The sequence below is a fragment of the Cavia porcellus genome, unplaced genomic scaffold (genome assembly GCF_034190915.1).
Source record: "Cavia porcellus strain 051 isolate PalLab524CR breed Dunkin Hartley unplaced genomic scaffold, mCavPor4.1 scaffold_2, whole genome shotgun sequence".
Lineage (NCBI taxonomy): Eukaryota > Metazoa > Chordata > Mammalia > Rodentia > Caviidae > Cavia > Cavia porcellus.
The window spans coordinates 113848148-113873530 of record NW_026947485.1 but is presented as its reverse complement, the minus strand read 5'-3'; the positions used below and the strand labels follow the sequence as shown (position 1 = coordinate 113873530).

The window sequence follows — 25383 nt, the reverse complement described above, 5'->3', positions numbered from 1 at the left end:
TTCAATTTACTTTTTCAGTGTATTATAATTTTCACTGTATAAGTCTTTCACTTCTTTCGTAAGAGTAATTCCTAAATATTTCATTTTTTTGCTTGCTAATGTGAATAGTCCAGTTTCTCTTATTTCCCTCTCTGTGATTTTTTTGTTCGTGTATAGGAATGCTATTGATTTCTGAGTATTGATTTTGTATCCAGCCACATTACTGAATTTATTTATTGTATCTAAGAGTATTTCAATGGAGTTTAGGGGGTGTTCTATGTAGAATATCATGTCATCTGCAAACAATGATAATTTAACTTCTTCTTTTCCTATCTTTACCCCTTTTATTTCTCTTTCTTGCCTAATTGCTCTGGCTAGTATTTCCAGTACTATATTAAATAGGAGTGGTGATAAAGGACATCCTTGTCTTGTGCCCGATTTTAAAGTAAAGGCTTTCAATTTTAGGCCATTTAGTATGATGCTGGCTGTTGGTTTGTCATAAATGGCCTTTATTATATTGAGGTAAAGACCATTTATTCCAATTTTCTGTAAAGTTCTTATCATGAATAAGTGTTGGACCTTATCGAAGGCTTTTTCTGCATCTATAGAAATGATCATGTGACTCTTATTTTTGGCTTTATTGATATGGTGGATTACATTTATTGATTTGCGTATGTTGAACCATCCTTGCATTCCTGGGATGAATCCCACTTGGTCATGGTGTATAATCTTCTTGATGATTTGCTACATCCTATTTGCCAATATTTTATTGAGGATTTTTGCATCTGTGTTCATTAGGGAGATCAGTCTATAGTTCTCTTTTATAGTTGGGTCTTTCTCAGGTTTTGGTACTAGAGTAATATTTGCTTCCAGGAATGACTTAGGAAGGATTGCTTCCCTTTAAATTTCATTGAATTGTTTGAGGAGTGTTGGCATTAGGTCTTCTTTATATTTCTTGTAGAATTCTGCAGTGAATCCATCTGGGCCTGGGCCCTTCTTGGTGGGTAAGGACTTAATTACATTTTCAATTTCATTAGCAGAGATTGGGTTATTCAACAGTTTTACATCCTCTTGATCTAGCTTTGGTACTTCATATGCTTCTAAGAATCTGTCTATTTCTTCTGTGTTATCAAACTTTTGAGAGTAGAGGTTTTTGAAATAGGTGTTGATGATCCTCTGTATTTCTATTGGGTCTGTAGTGATTTCTCCTTTTTCATTTCTTATTGCATGAATTTGAGCTTTTTCTTCCCTTTTTTTAATAAGGTTGGCTAGGGGCTTATCGATTTTATTTATTCTTTCAAAGAACCAACTCTTTGATTCATTAATTCTTTGGATTGTTTTCTTAGTCTCTATTGCATTGATTTCTGCTCTGATTTTTATAATTTCCTCTCTTCTTTTGGCTTTGGGCTTGACTTGCTCTTCTTTTTCTAGCTGTTTGAGGTGTAGCATCAAGTTATTTATTTTTATTCATTCTGTTTTCCTGATGTGGGAACTCAGTTCAATAAATTTTCCTCTCAGGACGGCTTTCATTGCATCCCACAGATTCCGGTAAGTTGTATCTGCATTTTCATTTTCTTTTAGGTATTGTTTAATTTCTTCTTTAATTTCTTCTGTGACCCACTGATTACTCAAGAGTGTGTTATTCAGTTTCCATGTGTTTGCGGAATTTTTGCAGTATCTTTTATCATTAATTTCTAATTTCAGAGCGCTATGATCCGATAATATGCAAGGGATGATTTCAACTCTTTTGCATTTGCTTAAATATGTTCTGTGAGCTAATATATGGTCTATTTTAGAAAATGATCCATATACTGCTGAGAAGAATGTGTATTCTGATTTTGTTGGGTGGAACATTCTGTATATGTCTATCAAACCCATTTGTTCACAGGTGTGATTCAGTTCTGTTATTTCTTTGCTCATTTTCTGTCTGGTTGATCTGTCCCTTGGTGTCAGTGGTGTATTAAGGTCTCCTGTTACAATTGTGTTACTGATAATTTGAGTTTTCATTTCTGTTAATAATTGTTTTATATAACTGGGTGCTCTGGAGTTTGGTGCGTATATATCTAAGATAGTTATCTCTTCCTCTTGGAGTTTTCCCCTTACGAGTATGTAGTGACCTTCTTTGTCCTTTATGGTCATTGTTGGTTTAAAGTTCACGTTGTCTGCAAACAAAATGACTACTCCTGCCTTTTTTTGGATTCCTGCTGCATGAAGAATTGTTTTCCATCCTTGGACTTTCAGTCTGTGAGTATCCTTCTGGGTTAGATGGGTTTCCTGTAAACAGCATATGGTTGGATTTTGTTTCTTGATCCATTCTGCTAGTCTGTTTCTTTTGATTGGTGCATTGAGACCATTTACATTAATGGTTACTACTGTTAAATGCTGGTTAATTGTAGGAATGTTATCTCTCTGCTGTTGCATCTTTATCTTTCTGTTCTGTTTAATTATTTGCTTTGCTTAGTGGTTTTTTCCTTTGTGTATCTAAACTGTCTTTCAATATTTTTTGCAGGGTTGGTTTGGTGTTCATGAAGTTCTTCAGCTGTTCTTTGTCATGGAAGTACCGTATTACACCATCTATTTTGAATGATAGTTTTGCAGGATATATCAGTCTTGGTTGGAAATCATTTTCTTTAGGATCTGGAATACTTCACTCCATGCTCTTCTTGACTTTATCGTTTGTGCTGAGAAGTCTGCTGTGATTCTGATAGGTTTTCCTTTATAAGTGATCTGTCTTTTCTCTCTGACAGCTTTTAAAAATCTATTCTTGTGTTGGATTTCTGGGATGGTAATTATTATATGTCTGGGTGTAGTTTTATTTTGGTTATGACTGTTTGGAGTTCTATATGCTTCACTGATCGTGATGTCAGTTTCTGATCTCATGCTTGGGAAATTTTCAGCTATTACTTCTCTAAATATCCTCCTGACATCCTTCATGTTGTCTCCCTCTCTTTCATTAATCCCTATCATTCTTATGTTATTCTTCTTTGCATCGTCTTGCAGTTGTTGAATTGTTGTTTCCTGATCCCTTGTTATTTTCAAAAGATCTTTCCTTTCCTGTTCATTAGCTGCAATCCTGTCTTCAAGGTCTGAAATTCTATCTTTACTTTCACTGAGGTGGTTTTTACAACTTTCAGTGGAGTTTTTTATTTCCTGTATATCTCTGTGCATCTGCATTATGTATTCTGTTTGTTTCTTATATTGCTCATCTAGGGATTCTTTTTGTTTAGTTCCTCCAATTTTTTATCTGTGTTTTCTTTAGATATATTTAGAATCTCTTTCATTTCTTTTATCTGGGAGATTATTTCGAGTTTGAATTTCTTTAAAGCTTCCTGGAGTTGCTTGTCAATTTCAGTAGCTATTGTGTCCGATATATGAGGTGGATGGGAAATATTTTCTTCTATATACATCGCTCGTAGGGTTTCTTGAGATGGGCTGGAGGTTTGAGGTTGTAATTTGGTCTTTTGTTTTGTCATTTTCCTATATTTCTGTGTTTCAAGTGTTATTTGAAAGCTTCTTCAGGATCTGTTGAAAATCCCCTTCTATGTTTGCAGCTACTGAGACTCTGGCACCACTCTACCCCAAGCCATTGGGCCTGCAGAACCAATGGCTCTCCTCTGCTTGTTCAGAACTCCGCAGTTCCAGACAAGCTGGGCCTCAGGGACACTGTTCGCCCACCTGCCCCTTGGACGATCCACAGCTCTTCAATCGCAGCCGGGTTAGGGTACTCACCGCAGGCCACAGTGCCTCAGGAGCCTGTGATCCCTCCCTGCTTGCAGAGATATCCACAGTCCTCCAGACAAAGGAAGGGGCTTCTGCAGGCACTCCGGATCCGCCCAGCTCCTCCTCTGCACGCCAATGGCTAGGCGCGGCTGGGCTCGGGGGATAGTGTAGGCCCGCCCACCCGTCGGGAGCTCAGCAGACCTCCAGGTGTAGCCGGGATGGGGAGGCGGCTGTAGTGGCCTCTAGCCCACTGCTCCACTTCACTGCACCCAGAAGCCTGGGGGGTCCGGAACAGTCTGAGATTTGGGCAGACTGTGCTGGGCGCTCACCACAGGCCGAGGTGCCTCAGGAACCTGCGATCCCTCCCTGCTTGCAGAAGTATTCAGTCCTCCAGACAAAAGAAGGGGCTTCTGAAGGCACTCCGGATCCGCGCAGCTCCTCCTCTGCACACCGATGGCTCCATGCGATTGTGAAAGTTGATATTTCCACAACTTCTCTCTCAGTGAGTTTCTTGTTTGTGTACAGGAATGCTATTGATTTTTGAGTGTTGACTTTGTGTCCAGCTATGCTGCTGAATTTGTTTATTACCTCTAGTAGTCTTTTAATGGAGTTTTTGGGGTCTTCTATGTGAAGCATCATGTTGTCTGCAAATAGTGATAATTTAATTTCTTCTTTTCCCTTTTTTATTCCTTTTATTTCTTCCTCTTATCTGATTGCTCTGGCTAATATTTCCAGAACCATATTGAATAGGAGTGGTGATAGTGGACCTCCTTATCTTGTTCCTAATTTTAGAGTGAAGGCTTTCAGTTTTTGTTCATTTAGTATAATGTTGGCTGTTTGTTTATCATAGATGGCCTTTATAAGACTGAGGAACGTACTGTCTATTCCAGGTTTCTGTAGAGCTTTTATCATGAAAAGGTGTTGGACTCTAACAAAAGCATTTTCTGTGTCTAGTGAAATGATCATGTGATTTTTATTTTGTCTCTATTGATGTGGTGTATTACATTTATTAATTTGCATATGTTGAACCATCCCTGCATTACTGGAATAAATACTACTTGGTCATAGTGTATAATATTCTGGATGATTTGCTGCATTCTATTTGCCAGTATTTTATTAAGAAAATTTCATCAATGTTCATTAGTGAGATTGGTCTATAGTTTTCTTTTTGGTTGGGTCTGTCTTTCATTTTGGTATCAGAGTGATACTTGCCTACAAGAATGAGTTAAGGACCACTGCTTCTCTTTCATTTTATTGAAGAGTTTAAGACATGTTGGCATCAAATCTTGTCTAAATTTCTTATAGAATTCAGTAATGAATCCATCAGGATTTGGGGTTTTCTTTGTTGGTAAGTTTTTAATCATGGTTTTGATTTCAGTAGCTAATATTGGGTTATTCAAAATCGTTATGTCTTCTTTATTGAGCTTTCATAGTTTATATGTTTGTAGAAATCTGTCCATTTCCTCTGTGTCTTCCACCCTACGTATGTAGAGATTTTCAAAGTAGGTGTTCATGATCTTTTGAATTTCCATGGGATCTGTAGTAATTTCCTTTTTTTCAGTCCTTATTGTGAAATTTTTTTTTCTTTCTTTTTCTTGAGAAGTTGGACATGGGTTTATCAATTTTTTTATTGTCTCAAAACACCAGCTCTTTGATTCATTACTTCTTTGCTTGTCCAATTGCTGGGTACTACAATGTAGAGGAGAGCCAGTCACCTGAATTTCTCCCACAGGGCCTGTTGGATGAGTCCTATATTCTTCCTGGGCTAACTAGTCTAGAAGTATTGATGTAGGTTAACTCTTAGTCCCTGCTGTTTCTATGTCTTCAGGTTGTTGTAGGTCACTAGATCTCCCTGCCTATAGTGTTTGTGTCAGCTGAGGCCCTTTTGTGTCACTGGGGTCTCATAAGCTCTTTTAATTTTCTCCAAGTTGGAGGAGGCCTTATTGGCACACCCCTCAACCTGTCTGATGTTCTCTCTGTGGAGGAGGGGATCACCCACTGTCTTGCCAGGGTCGCCAAGGTCTTACAGTTGGAAGGAGCTTCACTTCTGCCCCTATTTACCCATTGCAGACCTCTAGTTTAGAGGCAAACTCACCACACTGATGGGAGCTAGCTGAGATCTTCTGTTTGGGTGAGAGGTTCCTGAGAACCCATCCACCCAGCATGTTAAGCCACTGTATTCCAAGTTCTGGAAGAATGGGCTGGATCCAAAGATCAACTGCAGTACTAAGTCCAGAAGGCAGGTGAGTTCCCCGAGTAGCAGGCCCACAGGGAGGTCAGGGGTGTTCCAGACCTGTGAGTCCAGGGGCAGGCCTGCAGCAGAGGTCTGAGGCAGCTCAGTCATGCTGGGGTCATCCCAGGTGTCCCAGCAGAGGGGTGGGCTCATGGCAGCAGTCCCAGGGGACCCAGGCATGGCAACTGAGGTGTAGGCCTCTGTATTTTGATCTATGAAGAATGTGTTGGTTTGTGCATGAAAACAGCCTGGGAAGACACGCAGAAAGTCCTAGTGGAAAATGTTCCCTTGTTTTTATTTTAATGTACAAACTTTACTGAGGTATGCTTTAGATACCCAGTGATTTTAAAGCAACACTTCAGTAAATTTTGCTATAGTTAGAGAGATCTACTCCATACTGTGTAAATTCAGAATGCTGTCATCACTTAGTAAATAACCCCTTAGTATCTTGGAGGTCACTTCTCACTTGCTGCTCATCCTAGTCCTTGACAACTGCCTACATTTCCTGAGCCCATGCACTTGACAACAGTGGGAACTTGTATATAGGAACCTGTACTACACTGGACTTTGGTGTCTTCTTTTTCTTCCCCAAGCATAATGTTTTAAGGTTTAAGTAGGTTATAGCATTGTTACAATACATAGCAGACCTTAGAGGACGTAGATTTGGGCTCCTAGAGTTTAATTTTCATTCCACATGTTTTGTGGTGCTTGCCTCCTTTTTCTTTCTTTTCTTTAATGGACTTAATTTAACACGATGACATTAGTGTGGTACAGGTTGCTGCTTTCTTCTCATATCATACATGTTTTGAAACCTTTCAAATACCACAATAAATGCAAACATTAAAGAAAACACTTAAAATCCACATACCATTTCTGATAAAAAGGAAACTTGCCTAACTTAAACAATATTAAATGTTTTCCAAAAATGGATTAAAGTTATAGCATATTAGTTTGTTCATTTCAGAGATCGTTGATTATAATAACAATAAATCTATTAACCTATTTCTCCACTCAGCCAGTGATACAATCACATCCTCACTAAATCCAGGGCTTACTCTTAATTAAGTCTAATAATTTATTGGTGACTTTATTTCCAAAATTTGCAACACATGTGTGACATGGCATATTTCCAACTAAATGGAATAAACTAACGTTACTATGTAGTACTGTTGTATGTAGTACTGTTGTGTGGTTAGCAGGAAAATATATGTGAAAAACAGGCACTTTAAACATTGGAAGAAAAGAAAACCATTCTGAGATGATTACATGAACAGAAAACTTAAAATATTATAGCAATAAGATAACTCAGCACCTGTCAGACTCTCTATGTTATTCAGCCAACTGTAGGGCACGCATGCAGATACATGGAATTAGTGGCTGTGTCACATGTAGTGGAACAGCACATCTGTGACACATTAGTGCATTATTCACTAATTTTCCAAAAGTTGGAAATACATGAATTATCCAATAATGCTCTGAGAGAAGGGGTAGAACCTAAAAGTACTGCAGAGTGGAGGAAACATGAAAGGATGTGGTTTGAAGGAACACTTGAATAGCTGTGTCAGATGCTTTCTTGAGAGCACAATTCAAAAAATGACAGGAAAATCTATTTAAGCAAGAGCTCAAAGCCAACAGTCATTAAAAAATGTCAAGATGAGTAGATCAAGCAAAATCTCATAAGGATAGAACAATCACAAAAGATAAAAATAAAACAACTTTATTTTTCCTGTAAAGAAGCACAGTGTTTTATGGTCTGTTTCCAAATATATAAAAATCCTAAATAAAGCAATGCAAATCAATAAACAGCAGTGAAAAGTTAATAACATATTTCACACATAAAATTTAATAAAAACGTTTAACACTTGTTAAAATTTGCTCAGCCTGACAGTTAAATCTATGCATATCGAAGCATAGAGGCATTTCGACTAAGGACTGAGGAATGGTGGCCCCAGGTGATCCAGGTGATTCCAGCTGGAATGATTTCTTCTGCAATCTCCTGTACGCTCTCAGGGGAATAAGCATCTCCTGAGAAGTCTTTTTCTCCCAAGGGGAATATGTGGTACCTTTGGTTTTATTCCCAGGGCATTCGTGGGCCAACTCCAGCAGGGCCATTTAAACCACAAGACACCCGGGCAGCTGCCCATGGATTCAGTGATCCCACTCCACATAGAGCATGGCACCTTCCTGTTTCTCAGCCTAAGGAGCTGAGGAAGCTCCCTGCTCCTCCCTCCTGCTTCTCTTCACCTCCCCATCTGCCGTCCTTGTCTCTGTGTCTTTGACAGTCATGTCTCTATATTGCGGTTCAGAGCTCTGAAGTGGCACCTTGTGTGCAGCAGACTTAGTGTCAGGGCTTCATGATGTCAGAAGCATCTGCTGGACCCACATGGGACACAGAGGAGGGGACCCCTGATGGCCACCTCCCTGCCAGCCCTGGGCCGTAGTGAGCCACAGCACTGGAGCAGCTGGCAGCCTGGGGCAGAAGTCTGGCTTCCTGTAGAAAAGCACTGGGCTTGCTAGAAGGCCTTAAGGACTCTGCTCAGGCATCCTGAGTCCTGGGCTCTTCACTGGGCTGCTCCAGCCAAACTTGTGGGGCTGGGACACCCACGTCCCAGTCCTGCTCCTGTCCTGGATAATATGTTCCTGTCCTGCTCATGTCCTGGATAATCCTGCTCCTGTCCTGGAGCTCCTCGAGGGTCCCATCCTACTGTAGAGTCAGAATAGAAGGCGACCTCTAGGAACTAGGTCCATTCCAGGAAGGCACTTGGACAGCTCAGGAGTCCTCAGACTATGAATCTCACTGGGCTTGGACCAACCCAGCTAATGCAGACCTGCTCTGTGCCTCCTGCTCTGAGGAACAGCAAAGAGCAACCTGCTGCTGAAAGTTTAGAATCAAGGGTGTAAGGTTCATGTACTTCTTGACACATCCCCTCCAGTCATCAGCAAGTCTAATTTCCTGGGTATTCATGCTCCTCACCTCAGCACCCTGGGGAGGCTGAGGCAGGAGGATCACAAGCTCACTTGTCCAGCCTGAGGAACCTGGTCACTACGCAAGAGTTGTGCTATAGCTTAGTAAAAAGCTGTGTCCAATCTTCAGTACTGAAAATGAGGGGTGTAAAATCATTTACCCCGAAAAACCTTCGCCCACCTGCTGGCTTGGAGACAGATGGCTAAGGCCACACCCTGCTGCCCTCTGTGGTATTGGAGCTGAGCTTCCTTGGCCATCCCAGGAAGTGCTCAGGCCCACACTGGGCCAGGATGAATGGATGTGGGACCCTGCTGGTGACTCATGGAGAAAGAGCCCAGGCTCCCCTACTCTGCACTTCCTGTTCCCATCAGGTATGCAAGTGCCTTCTCACACTGCTGACAAGTTCTTCCTTATCACTAAAAATGTGCGCAAACTATGGGGATGCATGAGGCCGGCAATTCATCTTCATGCGGGTGAGGATGCTCCTGCGGACCTGCTCGCTGGAGTCTCTGATCAGAAAAGAGACACCCATAGTTCTGGGATTGAGCCAGGCCACGCCTGGAAAGGAGGACCCCAGCAGGAGAGCGCTAGGGGCAGGAAAGGAAGTGGAGCTGGGCCTTCCCTTCCAGTGCAGGTGGAGTCAATTGAGTACAGAGCTGCGCACCTGAAGTGCATTACCTGTGTCCTCTCTGCTCTCCCTTTCAGACTCGGTGCTGTCCTGGGCACCTGCTTGTGGTTATTCAGTGCTTTCTTTCCCCTCCCATGCCTATTGCAGGACCATTTGTTCCAGACTCTGTAATGGCTCTGGATGTATTACCGAAAAGAAAACCCGCACTTCTTCCTCTGCCTTGAATATACCAACCTAGGCAAAGTCACTCCATATGAAGAAGAGTTAAGCGCCAGGTTGCCCTCACATGCTGAGTAGTGGAGCCTAGATGAGGACACAAGGAAATTGAGACCTCCCTACGAGGGCTCATCTCTCTGAGCCCCTCGGCAGCCCCAGAGGGCACAGTGCACTGGGCCTGCCCTCATCAGCTCCCTAGGAGGGGTGATGGCCCCTTCCTGGAGACCCACTGTCCAAGGATCTGTCTCTGTATTGTTGACCTAAGTCAACCCCACTTTGATTCCCTATGACACACTTGGTGTCTGCCCCATTTGGTATAGAAAATGCCATCTTGCATATTGTATAGTTGTCCATAATTGCATATTACCAGGAAATGATTTTATTATCAATTGAGTAATCACCACACAACAAGGGGATAGGAATTAAGAAGTGACTTACTCAGAAGTCCAGGGGAACTTTGGTTTGTTTTTGAGAATTTACTTGGAATGCTAGAAATTCTAGAGTAGAAATAGGAAGTAGAATTGAAGAAAAGGCAAAAGGAACATTTTTGAGGGCAAGGGACATTTTTAGGAGAAAATGCAAAAGGTGTCCCAGTGAGAGACAGAGACTTTACACACCATCCTATTCTGTGCATATAGTTTTCAGATGCCACCCTGCATCAAAATCTTTTTATAAACGTTGATATTTTTTAAATCTGAATTTTCCTAGTGTATGTTTGCAGTATATGCTTGCACTTACAGTCATCCTGTGCTCGGGCACATGAAAAGAATACAGCTTGATATTTTTCACTCCCCCCTCCAATTCCCTTATCCCCATTTTCATTCTTGTGGATATTATTAATCTTAGCTCTTGTCATGGCACATAGTGTTTACATTCACTGAGGTTATTAGCTTCCAGTAATCAGCCTGTCTTTATTCTGTCTATTCCCCTTTCCATTGCCCCCACCCCTCACCCTTGTTCTCTCAGACCCATGTCCTACTGTCAGAGGTCTGTCCTCTGCTTCCATCCTTTTCATCCTTTGTTTAGGTTTCTCTTGGTCAAGTGCCACACCCCAGCACGATTGTGATCTTGAGCAGGAGGCTCTCGCTGAGCTCCTCTCCTAGAGCTTCTGATTCTGTGGGTCTCAGCCGGGCCGGGGGGTGCACTTGTTTCCATCCTGCTCCCAGATGATGCAAACCCAGGGCCCTATTTTGAGGAAAGCTGTTTTTGCTGAATTCTGACTTTGGTGGGAAACTGCTATTTTCTTGTAACTCTCCAGGAGGGAGAGAGGAAAGGTTCAGCTGACTTTGGGTCACAGGGGCCATGCACTGAATGGTTTGCTGTAGCTGTTTGTTTAACAGGAAGCATGAGACAGATTCAGGAAGGACCTAGTGGGAGATGGAAGGCAGCACATACTGAAAGCTCTGTTAAGAAGCATGAAGTTTATGAAGAGGCAAAGTAATGCATACCAAGCTGTGTAGAGGACCATGAGAGAATGCTCTAGAGGGTGAGGAGCACTGTGCGCACTGTGACTGCCGGAATACATTTTGAAAAGCCACTGTTTGATGTTCACTTACTTTCTAAAGTGTTAGTATGCTGCCTCCCCCATGTGACCTTGTTGTCTTGTAATTTCTGTGTAGTTGTATCCAACCGTGTCTAGTAGAATGTGAGCTTCTGGTATTTCCCCGTAATGTGTGTACCCTTTCACAAGATCAACATGAGCACTTTAGATGAATTTCTGTGTGGTTTGGAACATGAAAGTTGAACAATGAGAAAGGGAAAATTTAGGGAGAAAAATCTATAGACACAGAAGATTTTTCAAGAACAATAAAAAAGCTGATCTTGACAAATCAGTATCACAATTGTGAAAAACTCCAGGTCTGCTTGATTTGGTGTCATGAAGGGTTCTGCCAGAGGTCACCACACCTGAGTGATAGATTCATCTCAGCAAGTGCTCCCAGTGTGAGATACTGCAATGCTGTACTATAACCTTGTGAAGCAGGGAAGCTTTCCCTGCTCTGAGACAAAAGGGGAAGGAATAGAAAGATAAGAGAGCAGAGCAGCTCAGGAGAGAACATAGGGGATATTTACAATTCTGTTATGCAGATGATAAAATAATCCACAGAGACAGGAAAGAAAGAGGACACACAAAGACTCAAGGGCAGAGAAAGAGAGGCAAAAGTAACCTAGCAGAGCAGCTATGAAAGAGAAGGAGGCCTTCTATCCCCAGTAATCAACTATGTGTACCTAGAAACACATCAGCGACAGAACAGTTCCTGATAGGTGTCACAGCTGTGGCTGGGGAGTTCTCAGATAATTTAATGTTTCTGACATATAATAAATGAATGTGACTATTACATTAGACAAGGAAAGTGGCCCATTTCAAAGTCAACACACTATTTAGGCAAATAAACAACAAAAGCACAGAGAATATTTGATAGTTTTCCAGCATTGCTATCTCTGAAAAATTGGGCTATTTTTTCTCACATCAATTAAAATTTTTCAAAATCCTTGAGAAAGTTATGTTATTCAGGTCAGGCAATAAAATATCTTTACAAAATGGGTGAGATAGTGACTTTCACACTAATTCAGCATGAGCACAGGCTATGAAACCCCAAAGCGAGTTCTGCTGACCCCTCTTCCTCTCTCCACCACTTTCCTCCCCTCTGCCCTCTCTAGTTTTAGGCAAGAACCATTCCACTCTCCTCTTGTAAGATCAGTAAATAAGCAGAAACAGGTGGTATTTGCCTTACAAGTTGACTATAGTCATCAACAGCCTGTAATATATTTCAGAATAGTTCCAAGAGTACAATATTTTCCAACAGATAGAAATAATTATTTTGAAAGAGATACAAATGTCTATTACCTTGATTTACTTATTGCTTATTGTACACATAGGACAATTTATGGCTCTCCTACACATAAAATGTACTAATGTGGTATGTCTCTGACAAAATACACAGATCAAGGGTTTTATTTAGATCACTAATTATCAGGGAACTGGAAAGTTATCTCAAAGTTTCAGAGGAGAAGTCAAAGTACCACGTGTGTAAGGACAGATGAAGACTGAAAATTATGCACAGACATGCATTCCTAAGAATAGTGATTTGCATTAAGTGGGAGCTTAGCTCATTGGAATTTCTCTGACAAACAAAATAAACAACAAATGCACAAAGAATATTTGACAGTTTTTCAGTGATATAGTCTGGGAAACTAGGCTAATTTGCTCACTATCTATTGAGTCTTCTTATTAATTTGCACTATTAACAACTGTTTACAATTTATGGAATTGTAAAATAGTTCAAAGACAAAAAGCAACTACATAAGACACTCAGCTTATTTCTTTTGTTATTGCTTGCCAGTTTTCAAAGTTTTTCAGCTTTGCCGACATTGCTTTAAGGAAGGATCATTGAACATTTAATAAAAACCTTTGGTCCTCAGATTGTTTAAGTGCAGAGAACCAAACCAAGGGGCGGGCAGGTGCTGACCATGAGCTCTACTAGTGAGCTCTACACCTTCAGCCCATATTAGGTACAGTACCTTAAATTGAACCAGTCAATTGAACCAGAACAATTAACCAATGAGAAACACTGACTGTAAGCTGACTAAACTGTTATTCAGATAATTTAATCGAAGTCACAGTACTACCAAATGAGTCAGTTGAAAACTGGACTTCAGACTCGTAGCTACAAAACACAGGCATTGTCTTCTAAGAATCCATTTTAACCCAAACTATGTGTGTGTGATTCTGTTTAGTCAGTTACTGATTATAGACTTCATTTAGGTTAAATCCCAAGGCACACAGTTCTGGAAGGACAGCCTTCCCAGCCTCACGTGCAGTGTCCCTTCTCTGGTTCAGTGGCTTCCATGGGGGTTTCCTGGCATCTTCTCTGACCTCAAATTTTCTGACAGATGTGAATGTGAGCTGGAGAAAGACAAATGAAGAAAACCAAACAGTCTGGACTTTTGGTCGAGTCTCACTTTGCTTGCTCTATTTTCACAGATTAAAGTTCCAGAGAAACGGACAATGCCACATGGGGAAGCATGTTCATCCTCACGGGCTTCTCTGCTCTCCGGGAGCTTCAGGTGCTGCATGCTGTGCTCTTCCTGGTGATCTACCTGGCCGCCCTGCTGAGCAATCTCCTCATTGTCATCGTTACCACACAGGACCCCCACCTGCACACCCCCATGTATTTCTTCCTGAGGAATCTGTCCTTCCTGGGCCTGTGCCTCATTTCCATTACGGTTCCCAAGTCCATTGCAAACTCTCTGATGAACCTAAACCTCATCTCCTTTCTTGGGTGTGTGTCCCAGGTTTTCTTCTTCTTCCTCTTAGCCACTACGGAGATGGCTCTCCTCACAGTCATGTTCTATGACCGCTACATAGCCATCTGCCACCCTCTCAGATACCAGACCATCATGAGCCACCAAGCTTGTGAACAGATGGCAGCATCCTCGTGGCTCAGTGGAGTTCTCAATGCAGTTCTGCACACAGCTGCTACCTTCTCCGTGTGGACCTCCTGAGGTCCACCAGTTCTTCTGTGATGTCCCCCAGCTGCTCTCCCTTGCCTGTGTCTCTAACATCAGGGAGTTGGTAGTCATTGGACTCAGCCTCCTATTGGACCTCATCTGCTTTGTGTTCATCATTGTCTCTTACTTCCTTATCTTCTCCACCGTTCTGAAGATGCCTTCCAGAGAGGGCAGCTTTCTCCACATGCCTGCCTCACCTCCTGGTGGTGACCCTGTTTCTGTCTTCTGGGTTTTTTGCCTACTTATGCCCCCTGCCCAAATTTCCTTCATTCTTGGATTTGCTAGTTTCTGCCTTCTACACAGTGGTGCCCCCCACTGTGAACCCTCTCATCTACAGCCTGAGGAACAAGGACATGCAGAAGGCTGCAGCTGAGCAGGGGTCACTCTGCACAGTAGATGATCTTTCCCCTCATGCATCGCAATCTTTCCACTCCCTGACACAGGTATCTGAACAGTCAGGCTGCTTCATCTAGCAGCAATATTAGATTTTTAGAGAGGTCTCAGGAAAACCTCATCACACCTCCAAAAGTGTAGCTGGAAAGTACACTTCATGTTTAATTGAATGGCCATGGTGATAGAGTAGATACAGGTTCACCTTATTTCGGTGACCTTAATGGGATATTCTCTCTCTCTAGGCTGTAAACAAACAGATTTCCAAGAAATCAGAGACAAACGACCTCTCCCAGACAAACCAAACCTGTGGTCATTCTTAGCCCAGGGGATCTGAAGTTTCATGTGGGCTGATTTATTATGGTATTTAAGGCACTGGAAAGCAATGATGGTTCTAATCCTGTGAATGTGCTAAATACCGCAGAACCCTAAAGACCCAAAAAGCTAATGTATGTTACACAGTGGTACCTCGGTTCATGAATTTATCTCATTCCATGATTCCTTTCTTTGCCTTAACTAATCATATTTTACTAACGATGAAAGGCTCTGACTTACAGCTGGTGCAAGAACTTTAAGGAAAATGTCAGAAGAGCTATTAAGGAAACTATTTGTAGACTAAGAAGACTTTAAAGAACCGTGGTTAAAAACCTTGTGATTGATCATTTCACAAGAATATTTGCTTACTTCAATACATGCAACATTTTAAGTAATCACTGGAATTGTTATCAGTATCATTGTGCTGAATCATATAATGGGTGGTATAGAAAATAACAAAATACTATAATCTTAAAAATTTAATTTATACTAATATTTACTTTATGCAAATACAGACTATGGAAATGTAAACTTTTCTTCTTCAGCAACAATTATTTTCCTGCAGTGGAACAAAAGAGATAAACAATTTTACCATTTACCAGTACAATCATTTAAAGACAGGATGACTGACCAAAATTTGAATTTTGTTAATTTTTATAGTGCAATACAACAAGCAATGTAAAAATGAAAATTTTATCAAATTTATTGAATATTTTTTCTGTGTGTCATGTATTTTAAAACACTCAACACAGAATGTAACATTAAAACCTGGACAGCAGCATCCAATCTTTTTCTGGATTGTTTTCGCATTGTTGTTAAATGTAAATAAACTAAACTTATAATTTGTATTCAAAGTGATCGTTTATCAAGTTACTTTCTTGTTGACTGGCTTTCCAGTACATTCACTTTTAGGCAATTATCACATAAATACAAAGCTAAAAATGTTAAATATACTTTTTTATTTTGCATTTGCTTGCTCTGCCTTAGTCTTGTGCCAGGTATACATGAAGCAATTGACTCCAGCAATTCTTTTGTCACTAAAAATGCAGTTAGACATTTATAGGTAGTTTAAATTTATAAGTACTATATTAAACCTTCAATAGGTAGAATATTGGTTTAACTAATAAACTCAAATAGAATAAAAATTCATGCCCATAATATGCTTAATGCAGATAACACATAAATCATATCCATTTTTAAATCAATGTTGCTAAACTATTTTTCAAAAAGTTTCTCATATCACAGCAATCTGTAGAGCATTTCATTTAGCTTGTATGTTTTTAAGAATTTGGGAAATATTTAAATTTGTGTGCATGTTCACTGATCTCTAATTGAGAGTAGAGTCTTCTATGGGGCTTTAAAAATCATCTTATTTTCAATATCCATTAGATCAAGGTTTTCAGATTCCACTGTGGGTGAGATCATTTAGTATTTGTCTCTGTGTGCCCAGTCTAGCTTCTAATTGTTTTCCAGGTGTGTCAGCCAACCTGCAAATGACAGGATGTCGCACTTTGTTAGGGCTGGCTAGGATCCTATGGTGCATACTTTTTCTTTATCCACTTCTCCACCAATCAGGTTGATTCTGTACCCTATGTATTGTGAATAGAGTTTCAATAAACATGGGATGGCAGGAGTCTTCAATATGCTGACTTTAATTCTTTGGCTGTATACCCAGTAGTGAGATTTCTTTTTTTAAATTTTATTTAAAAGGAAAAAGAGAAAAAACAAAACAAAACAGTGTAAGGGTATAAATAATACAGAACTATAAAAAAACAGTAAGAAATCACCAGTTAATAGATTACACATTATCATCTTAGAGATAGTTGCTCAAGTCACAGTATCAAAGCATACAAAGTGAACATTCAAACAGAGAGACTGCAAACAGTTGCGTTCAATGATCCAACCAAAAACATTAATGTGGTCATCTATTTAACACCCCTAAACACACTTGTAGTTGTATCCTTTAGAGCACTTTTTCCCCTCTCTGTTTTACAACAAAATTTACACATTTTGGGTTTTATTACTCTTTAGTTCTTAATACTTTTTTTGGAAGAGAATAAAGTCAAATATGGCAAAACAAAGCTGTCAGTCAAAACCAAGGATAGACATAGCACATGATGTAAAAACAGAGTACAAGGTTATCAACAATGGTTACCATAATGCCTCTTGCTTCCTTAAAAAGAATTGTCTATCTCATTAGGTATAAAGTTGAACAAAACAGTAGAGAACAAGACCAATAAAACTTAAACATTGTAAACATTACAGGACTTCCAAAGGACATAATAGTCAAACCAGAATGGGCATCTTAGTGAAACTTATAGCCTTCAAAGTAGTTGCCTATTCCCTCAAACTTGATACTATCATATAGAACGGAACAGAGTCTAATCAGTCAAACAAAGATAGTGGGAGTATTACAGGACTTCAAATCAAGTTAGTAGGAAATCAAAAAAGTTACTATAATATATCCTGCTAATTTTTAAATTTTTCCCCTCAATTAAAAAATCATTAAAAATAACTAAATAATTTTTTTAATGAATAAGGGAGAGATTGAGACAAAAGAGGACATAACAACATAACAATACAGGTCAAAGCATGACTGTTTCAGCAATCTAGTGCTTCACCAACAAATAACCCAACTAAATAGTAGTTATCATAGTGTCTGTCTTTTTCCTTGAAATATTTGAATATAACTTCATATACTATAGCTTCAAATGTTTGCATATCAAGCAGCCCAGAATAAAGCCATTCCAATTAATAAGTGAAAACTTCATAAGGTTTCAAGGCCACATAATGGGGAACCATGAATACCACATACTTTTATGTATATCAATCATTATTTACATTAGGATGGCTTTCATTGCATCTCACAGATTCCAGTAAGTTGCATCTGCATTTTCATTTTTCTTGCAGGTATTGTTTAATTTCTTCTGTGACTCACTGATTACTAAAGAGTGTGTTATTCAGTTTCCATGTGTTTGTGGGATATTTGCAGTATCTTATATCATTAATTTCTAATTTCAGAGTGCTATGATCCGATAACATGCAAGGGATGATTTCAACTCTTTTGCATTTGTTTAAATATGTTCTGTGAGCTAATATATGGTCTATTTTAGAGAATGATCCATGTACTGCTGAGAACAATGTGTATTCTGATTTTGTTGGGTGGAACATTCTGTATATGTCTATCAAATCCATTTGTTCACAGGTGTGATTCAGTTCTGTTATTTCTTTGCTCATTTTCTGTCTGGTTGATAGGTCCCTTGGTGTCAATGGCATATTAAGGTCTCCTGTTACAATTTTGTTACTGATAATTTGAGTTTTCATTTCTGTTATTAGTTGTTTTATATAACTGGGTGCTCTGGAGTTTGGTGCATATATATTTAAGATAGTTATCTCTTCCTCTTGGAGTTTTCCCCTTACGAGTATGTAGTGACCTTCTTTGTCCTTTATGGTCATTGTTGGTTTAAAGTTCACGTTGTCTGCAAACAAAATGACTACTCCTGCCTTTTTTTGGATTCCTGCTGCATGAAGAATTGTTTTCCATCCTTGGACTTTCAGTCTGTGAGTATTCTTAGATGGGTTAGATGGGTTTCCTGTAAACAGCATATGGTTGGATTTTGTTTCTTGATCCATTCTGCTAGTCTGTTTCTTTTGATTGGTGCATTGAAACCATTTACGTTAATGGTTATTACTGTTAAATGCTGGTTTATTGTTGACATGTTATCTCTCTGCTGTTGCATCTTTATCTTTCTGTTCTGTTTAATTATCTGCTTTGCTTAGTGGTTTTTTCCTTTTGTATCTAAACTGTCTTTCAATATTTTTTGCAGGGTTGGCTTGGTGTTCATAAATTTCTTCAGCTGTTCTTTGTCATGGAAGTATCGTATTCCACCATCAATTTTGAATGATAGTTTTGCAGGATACATCAGTCTGGGTTGGAAATCATTTTGCTTTAGGATGTAGAATACTTCACTGCATGCTCTTCTTGACTTTATTGTTTGTGCTGAGAAGTCTGCTGTGATTCTGATAGGTTTTCCTTTATAAGTGATCTGTCTTTTCTCTCTGACAGCTTTTAATAATCTATTCTTGTGTTGGATTTCTTGGATGGTGATTATTACATATCTGGGTGTAGTTTTATTTTGGTTATGACTATTTGGAGTTCTATATGCTTCACTGATCCTGATGTCAGTTTCTGATCTCATGCTTGGGAAATTTTCAGCAATTACTTCTCTAAATATCCTCTTGACATCCTTTATGTTGTCTCCTTCTTTTTCATTAATCCCTATCAATCTTATATTATTTTTCTTTTCATCGTCTTGCAGTTGTTGAATTGTTATTTCCTGATTCCTTGTTACTTTTAGAAGATCTTTCCTTTCCTGTTCACTAGCTGCGATCTTGTCTTCAAGGTCTGAAATTCTATCTTCACTTTCACTGAGGTGGTTTTTACAACTTTCAGTGGAGTTTTTTATTTCCTGTATATCTCTGTGCATCTGCATTATGTATTCTGTTTGTTTCTTATATTGCTCATCTAGGGATTCTATCTTTTTGTTTAGTTCCTCCAACATTTTAACTGTGTTTTCTCTAGGTATATTCAAAATCTCTTTCATTTCTTTTATCATTTCTTCCTTTACCTGGGAGATTACTTTGAGTTTGAATTCCTTTAAAGCTTCCTGGAGTTGCTTGTTAATTTCAGTAGCTACTATGTCCAATATTTGAGGTGAGTGGCATATATTTTCTTCTATTGCTCCTAGGGTTTCTTGAGATGGGCTGGAGGTTTGAGGTTGTAAGTTGGTCTTTTGCTTTGTCATTTTCCTATATTTCTGCTATTTGAAAGCTTCCTCAGGGTCTGTTGGAAATCCACTTCTATGTTCGCAGCTCCTGGGTCTCTGACACCCAGTTCCCCCAAGCCACTGGGCCTCTAGAACCAATGGCCCTCTTCTGCCTGTTTATAACTCCATAGTTCCAGATAAGCTGGGCTCCAGGGACACTGTGCACCCACCTGCTTGCTGGAAGCTCCACAGTTCTCTCGATGGTGCAGTGCAGGAGTACCAAATAGGCTGGGCTCCTGGGATAGTGTGTGCCCGCCTGCTGCTGGAAACCCCACAGTTCTCCAAGCGCTGCTCTAATGGGGAGGCGGATGTAGATGCCCCAAACCCACTTATCCACTTCACTGCACCCGGAAGGCTGGAGGGTCCCAAACAATCTGGGCTTTGGGCAGAGGGCACTGAGCACTTACCGCAGGCTGCAGGGCCTCTGGAACCTGTGATGCTCACCTGCTTGCTGAGATATCTACAGTCCTCTAGACACACGGGGTGGCACATGCAGGTGCTCCAGTTCTGCCCAACCCTTCCTCTGCCCAGTAGTGAGATTTCTAGACCATGCACTATTTTTATTTTTTACTTGTTGAGGATCCTCTATAGTGTTTTCCCTGATGACTGCACTAATTTATATTCACAAATAGTGAATAAATGTTCCTTTCTGTCCACAACCTCACCAAGTTATATGTTATCACAGTTACTCCCATTGGGTTGAGATTGCCCTTCATTCTGGATTTAATTTACATTTTATAGGTTCCTGATATTTAGTGATGTTCAGTGTCTCCATTCAAGTCATTTTTAACAAAGGGCTGTATTGATATTTCACATGCACACTTACAAATTTTTTTCTATTTTTCAAAGCTTTGAAATCATCAAGCTTTGCAATCTTTGAGCAGATGCAATTTTATAGGAAGAAGGCTGCTAGGAGCAGAGGGGTAAGAGAGGAGCTCCTTCTCAATGGGAAGCTCTGTAACTACAGCTGCAGAGAGTGAGCATGGACACTTTACAGAGTGATGAGAACTGAGGGAACCCAGGAGCAGGTGCTCCCATAGGAAGAGTCACTTTTGTGCAACACAAAATTCATTAATCCAATAAAAGATAAGACAAACTGGAAAAATTAATTATCAAAATGTATCAATGATCTAAATATAAAACAGAAACACTAAGTTTGTTGGAAAATACAATAGATAGAACTCTTGAAAACAGTGGTATAGGCATAGGCTTTATGAACAAATTCTGATCACACAGGAACTATCGCAAAAATCACCTGCAATCTCATCTCATTATAAAGCTTTTGCACAGCAAGAGAAATAACCACTACAGTGAAGAGACATTTTTTCACAGTGTGGGAAAAAATGTTTGCCACCTTTTCTTCAGTCAAAGGGTTACTATCTAGGATAGAAAGAAATCAAACAAGTCTTCAAAATTAAAGACCCAATGCAAAACAGGGCATCAAAGATAAATATACACTTGTTAGATGAAGAAATAGAAAAGACAATTAAGTAAATGAAAAAAATATTCAACATCCATGGTCATTCAAGAGATGAAAAATTTGAACAACACTGAGGTTACTTCTCTCCCAAGAAACAATGGTTAATGTCAAGTAAACTTCTAATAACAAATGCTGGTGGGGCTTTGGGAAGAAAGGAACCCTTGTTCATTGTTGGCTGCAGTGCAGAAAGCCAGTGTTAAGATTCCCCCAAATCTAGAACTAGAAGTTCCATTTGACGCTGCTATTCTCTTTGGTAACTTCCTGAATTAAAGCCACCATACCACAGTGATAAATGAGAGTAATAATAAAGTTTTTTTTTCCAATTTTTAGTTTTTATTTTTATTATTACTGCATGTGAGCTATATGCATTCCCACTCCTGGTGGAGGTTGGTACAGGGACATCACACAATTTTCTAGCCACTTGTGTCCATGAGGCTGTGCCTACACTGGTATGAGGAAAGCAGAACCACACATGTAGAGGAGTTTGGGACTATGCAGTCACATGGCACCAGGAATAGGTGAAAGAAAAAAGTCACTACTCCTCCTGCTTCCACAAGGCATTAAATAGAAGACCTCGCCTCAATTCCCCAAAGAAAGGAGCCTGTGATGCAACTTCCCACTTTGCCTCCTAAAGTCACACCTGAGTGCCCAGCTTCAGGACGCTGCTGCATCTGCCTGGCTTGGCTCAGACTCAGCCCCTGGAGGAGCAGGAGAGGGGACAGAGGAGTCTGTGCCCTATGCTGTCTGATCCTTGCTGGAGGGTGGCTCACTGAGAAGTCTCTGGAGGACTTCAGCAGATGAGATGTGAGGCATGCCCTGTTTCCTTGCTCTCTTTCCTGTAATTCTAACTTCTCCTGTAACCCTGACGTCTTTTTGCATTGCATTTCCTATTGCTGTGCATTGCTGCTTCTGTGCACTCTTCAAAGCTGGGGTACGGTGATGCCAAGGCCCTTCCACACCTCAGTTTGTCCTGGGGCTCCTGACTCTCTGGTGCTCTAGAATACCTTTGTCCTTTGAGAGTTTATAGCACAGTTGTGTCAAGAGGGACTCAGGCCATTTGACTAAAAATTTAAAATAGATGCATTTGGGTTGAGCACTTCCTAAGGAAAGCTGTGTATTTGCAGAAGAGGTTTTTTTGTTTTCAAAGTAACTGAGATGCAAGACTAGAGGTATTCCTTCACAAAAGTACAGGCCTGCAGCTTAACAGCTATTTAACAAACCCTGCTGCCCTTAATGCTGGACACTGCAGGAAGTATGGCAGAAAAAAATCATGTCTGCAAAAGGGAAAATGAACACTTGAGTCAGTTTACAACTAAATACAAAGTTCATATTTAGGGGATCTGCATGTCTTGTTTCTGTAGTTTCTAAGACCATTTGTCTGCAGAACAGTTAATGAAGAACTTCCTGGGTCTCGAGGTGGATCCTGGGGTCCAGCAAGCCCTGCCCCTCCTGCCTTGCTGCAGGGCTGTGTTTGGAGCTGTTCTTCCAGGCCAGCTGCTAGTCCCACCCAGTGCTAGTCCCCTGACCTCTCTGTTCACAGAACTCAGTGGTGTGAGGAGCAGCTGGGAAGGTGGCATGAGGGGAGGGGCTCTAACAGAGGTGTGTGATGGAGGAAGGTGTTTAAAGGGTGCAAGGTTCCCAGGGAACCTCAGGCAGGGTTTCAGTACCCTCCACAGTGTTAATGCTGCTAGTTGCCTCGGGATTTCTGTCACTGAGCCTGAAGAGCTACTGGGTGTGGAAGTTCTCGAATACAGCAATTTGACTCCTGTCACAGACTTAATGTGTTTTTGACTTTAGTCTCCAATCATTCCTAAAGCCAGGCTTTGTATATTCCAAGGTTGGGGTAAATAAATAAGACTTAGTGCAGACACCTGTCTCTTTCTGGAGCTCATTTTCACTTCATGGTGCCCCAAGGTCTGTCTGTATTTCACTCTACCTAGTAGCCAAAGTCCAGCTTGACCTTTCCGAGGTCTGAATTTATGATCCCACCTCAGTTTAACCCAACATTTGTATAAATAGCACGAATTGCATGCTTCACCAGAAGTAGAGTCCTGTACATACAGTGGTTATAAAATCCTGATTCTGTTTCTCCTCAGGTGAGAATTCTATGCAGACACGTACTTGGGGAGTCTAACTCCATGGAATCAAACTTCAAGCACTGACTTCATCCTTGTGGGTCTCTTCATGGACACCAAGCATGCCGCTTTGCTCTACACCATGATCTTCATATTCTTCTTGCTGGCCCTGGCCAGCAGTGCCCTCCTCATTGCCCTGATCTACTTGGACCTCCACCTCCACACGCCCATGTACTTCCTCCTCAGCCAGCTGTCACTCATGGACCTCCTATACATATCCATCACAGTGCCAGAGATGCTTGTGGGCCAAGTCAATGGAGATCACACAATTTCCCCCTTGGGCTATGGGATCCAGATGTTCTTCCACCTGACCCTGGCTGGGGCTGAGTCCTTCTTCCTAGGAGTGATGGCCTATGACGGATACGCTGCCATTTGCAGACCTCTCCACTACCCACTACTGATGAGCCCAAGGGTGTGCCGACTGCTGGCAGACAGGTCCTGGTGTGTGAGGATACTGGATGCCCTGCTGATCGCCCTCATTACCCTGAGCTTCCCCTACTGTCAGTCCAGGAGAATCCTGAGCTTCTTCTGTGAAGCCCCCACCCTGCTCAAGCTCTCCTGCTCCGACATCTTCCTCTACAGCTTGCTCATGTACCTGTGCTGTGTGCTCATGATCCTGGTCCCCATCCTGGCCATTTTGGGCTCCTACACCCTGATCCTGTGCCTCATCCAAAGGACAAACTCAGCCAAGGGCCACAGCAAGGCCTTTGCCACCTTTCCTCACACATAATCATGGGGGTGCTATTCTATGGAGCCACCCTCTATGCCTACATCCTTCCCAGCCCCTACCACACAGCCCGGCAGGTCACGATGGGGTCTGCCTTGTATACCATCATTACGCCAGTGCTGAACCCTCTCATCTACAGCCTGCAGAACAAGGATGTCGCAGGGGCCCTGAGGAGCATGGTTCAGTCAAGAGCAAGCCTCAGGAGTGCTGCAAGAGGGAAAGCTGGGGAATGACCAAGCTTCTCTGCTCCCTTATCTTCTTCTCTTCATTTCTGGCCTCCTCCTGTCCTTGCCTGTCTTATCATCTGCTCTCAGCATCTGGGTCCCCAGTGGGAGCGCATGCACTTTCTCATGCACGTGGAATTTCTGTCCCCTTGGACCCCATGGCACACGGTGCTGGGTTCGCCTGATGTGTAGACACAGGACGAGGCAGGTGTCCCAGGCCTGCTGCAGCTGCTGTAGACCTGGCTTTCTCCACACAGCATATCAGTGGCACACTTCTGCTCCCCTGCAGTGTATGAAGGGTTTTGTGTAAATTTGGGAGTAAATCCCACTGATTTTGGGGAAAAGAATCCTCTGTAAAGGAAGAGGAACTTGTCAAGCAGTGGATATAATCACAGTTTTATAAACATATATAGTTAATTAAAAAGAAGAAACAAAACTCTACAAGCATAACAAATACTACTAGGTACACTGATACTATTTATTGTATTAGTGATATGATTAGTCTTATCATTGGTATCATTATAGAAGTCACTTGTTTTCAGTTTGTAGCTTGTGTAGACTTTTGACTGGTTTCTGCTTTCTTTTCTGAGTGTCCATTTGTCTTTTTATCACTCCAGAGAAAGATGCAAAGAAAAATTTAAATCTTTTTTGACGTTGTTAGTACATTGGGAAACTTAGTAAAAGGGAAGAGTTTTTTTGTTTTGTTTTGTTTTGTTTTGTTTTGTTTTCCTGCAATGGGAATTGAACCCTGGGGATCGAAGTCATGCTGGCCATGCAGGCCCTGCACCTATGAGCTGTACCCTACCCTCAGTCCCTGGGCCCTAGGGTAGAGTCCTTTTGAATAGGACTGGATTTAAGTAAGTCATTCTCAAGTTCCTCTTTAATTTAGGAAGGATTGTCTGGCTTTTGCAAGCTTGCTCCAGCCCCTATCTTTTCTTTATATCACTTTCAGGATGAAAAAGAAGAACAACTTCGTGTGGAGCTCTCTGAAAGGGTCCTTCTCCAGTTAAGGCCTGCGCCTGCTGCCTAGGCATAA

The 25383-nt window shown here is 41.0% G+C and overlaps 1 protein-coding gene and 1 pseudogene across 1 annotated transcript; both read left to right on the top strand.

The window, feature by feature from the left end:
* The first annotated feature begins 13764 nt into the window (after positions 1–13764).
* LOC106025640 (olfactory receptor 14A16-like) lies at positions 13765–14723 on the top strand (annotated as a pseudogene).
* Positions 14724–22653: 7930 nt separating this feature from the next.
* Positions 22654–24356, top strand: LOC100731076 (olfactory receptor 2T3-like). The gene is given in 3 exon segments (XM_013143276.1): positions 22654–22831; positions 23375–24109; positions 24112–24356. Coding segments are annotated over 3 exon segments (1158 nt in total).
* The last annotated feature ends 1027 nt before the right edge of the window (positions 24357–25383 follow it).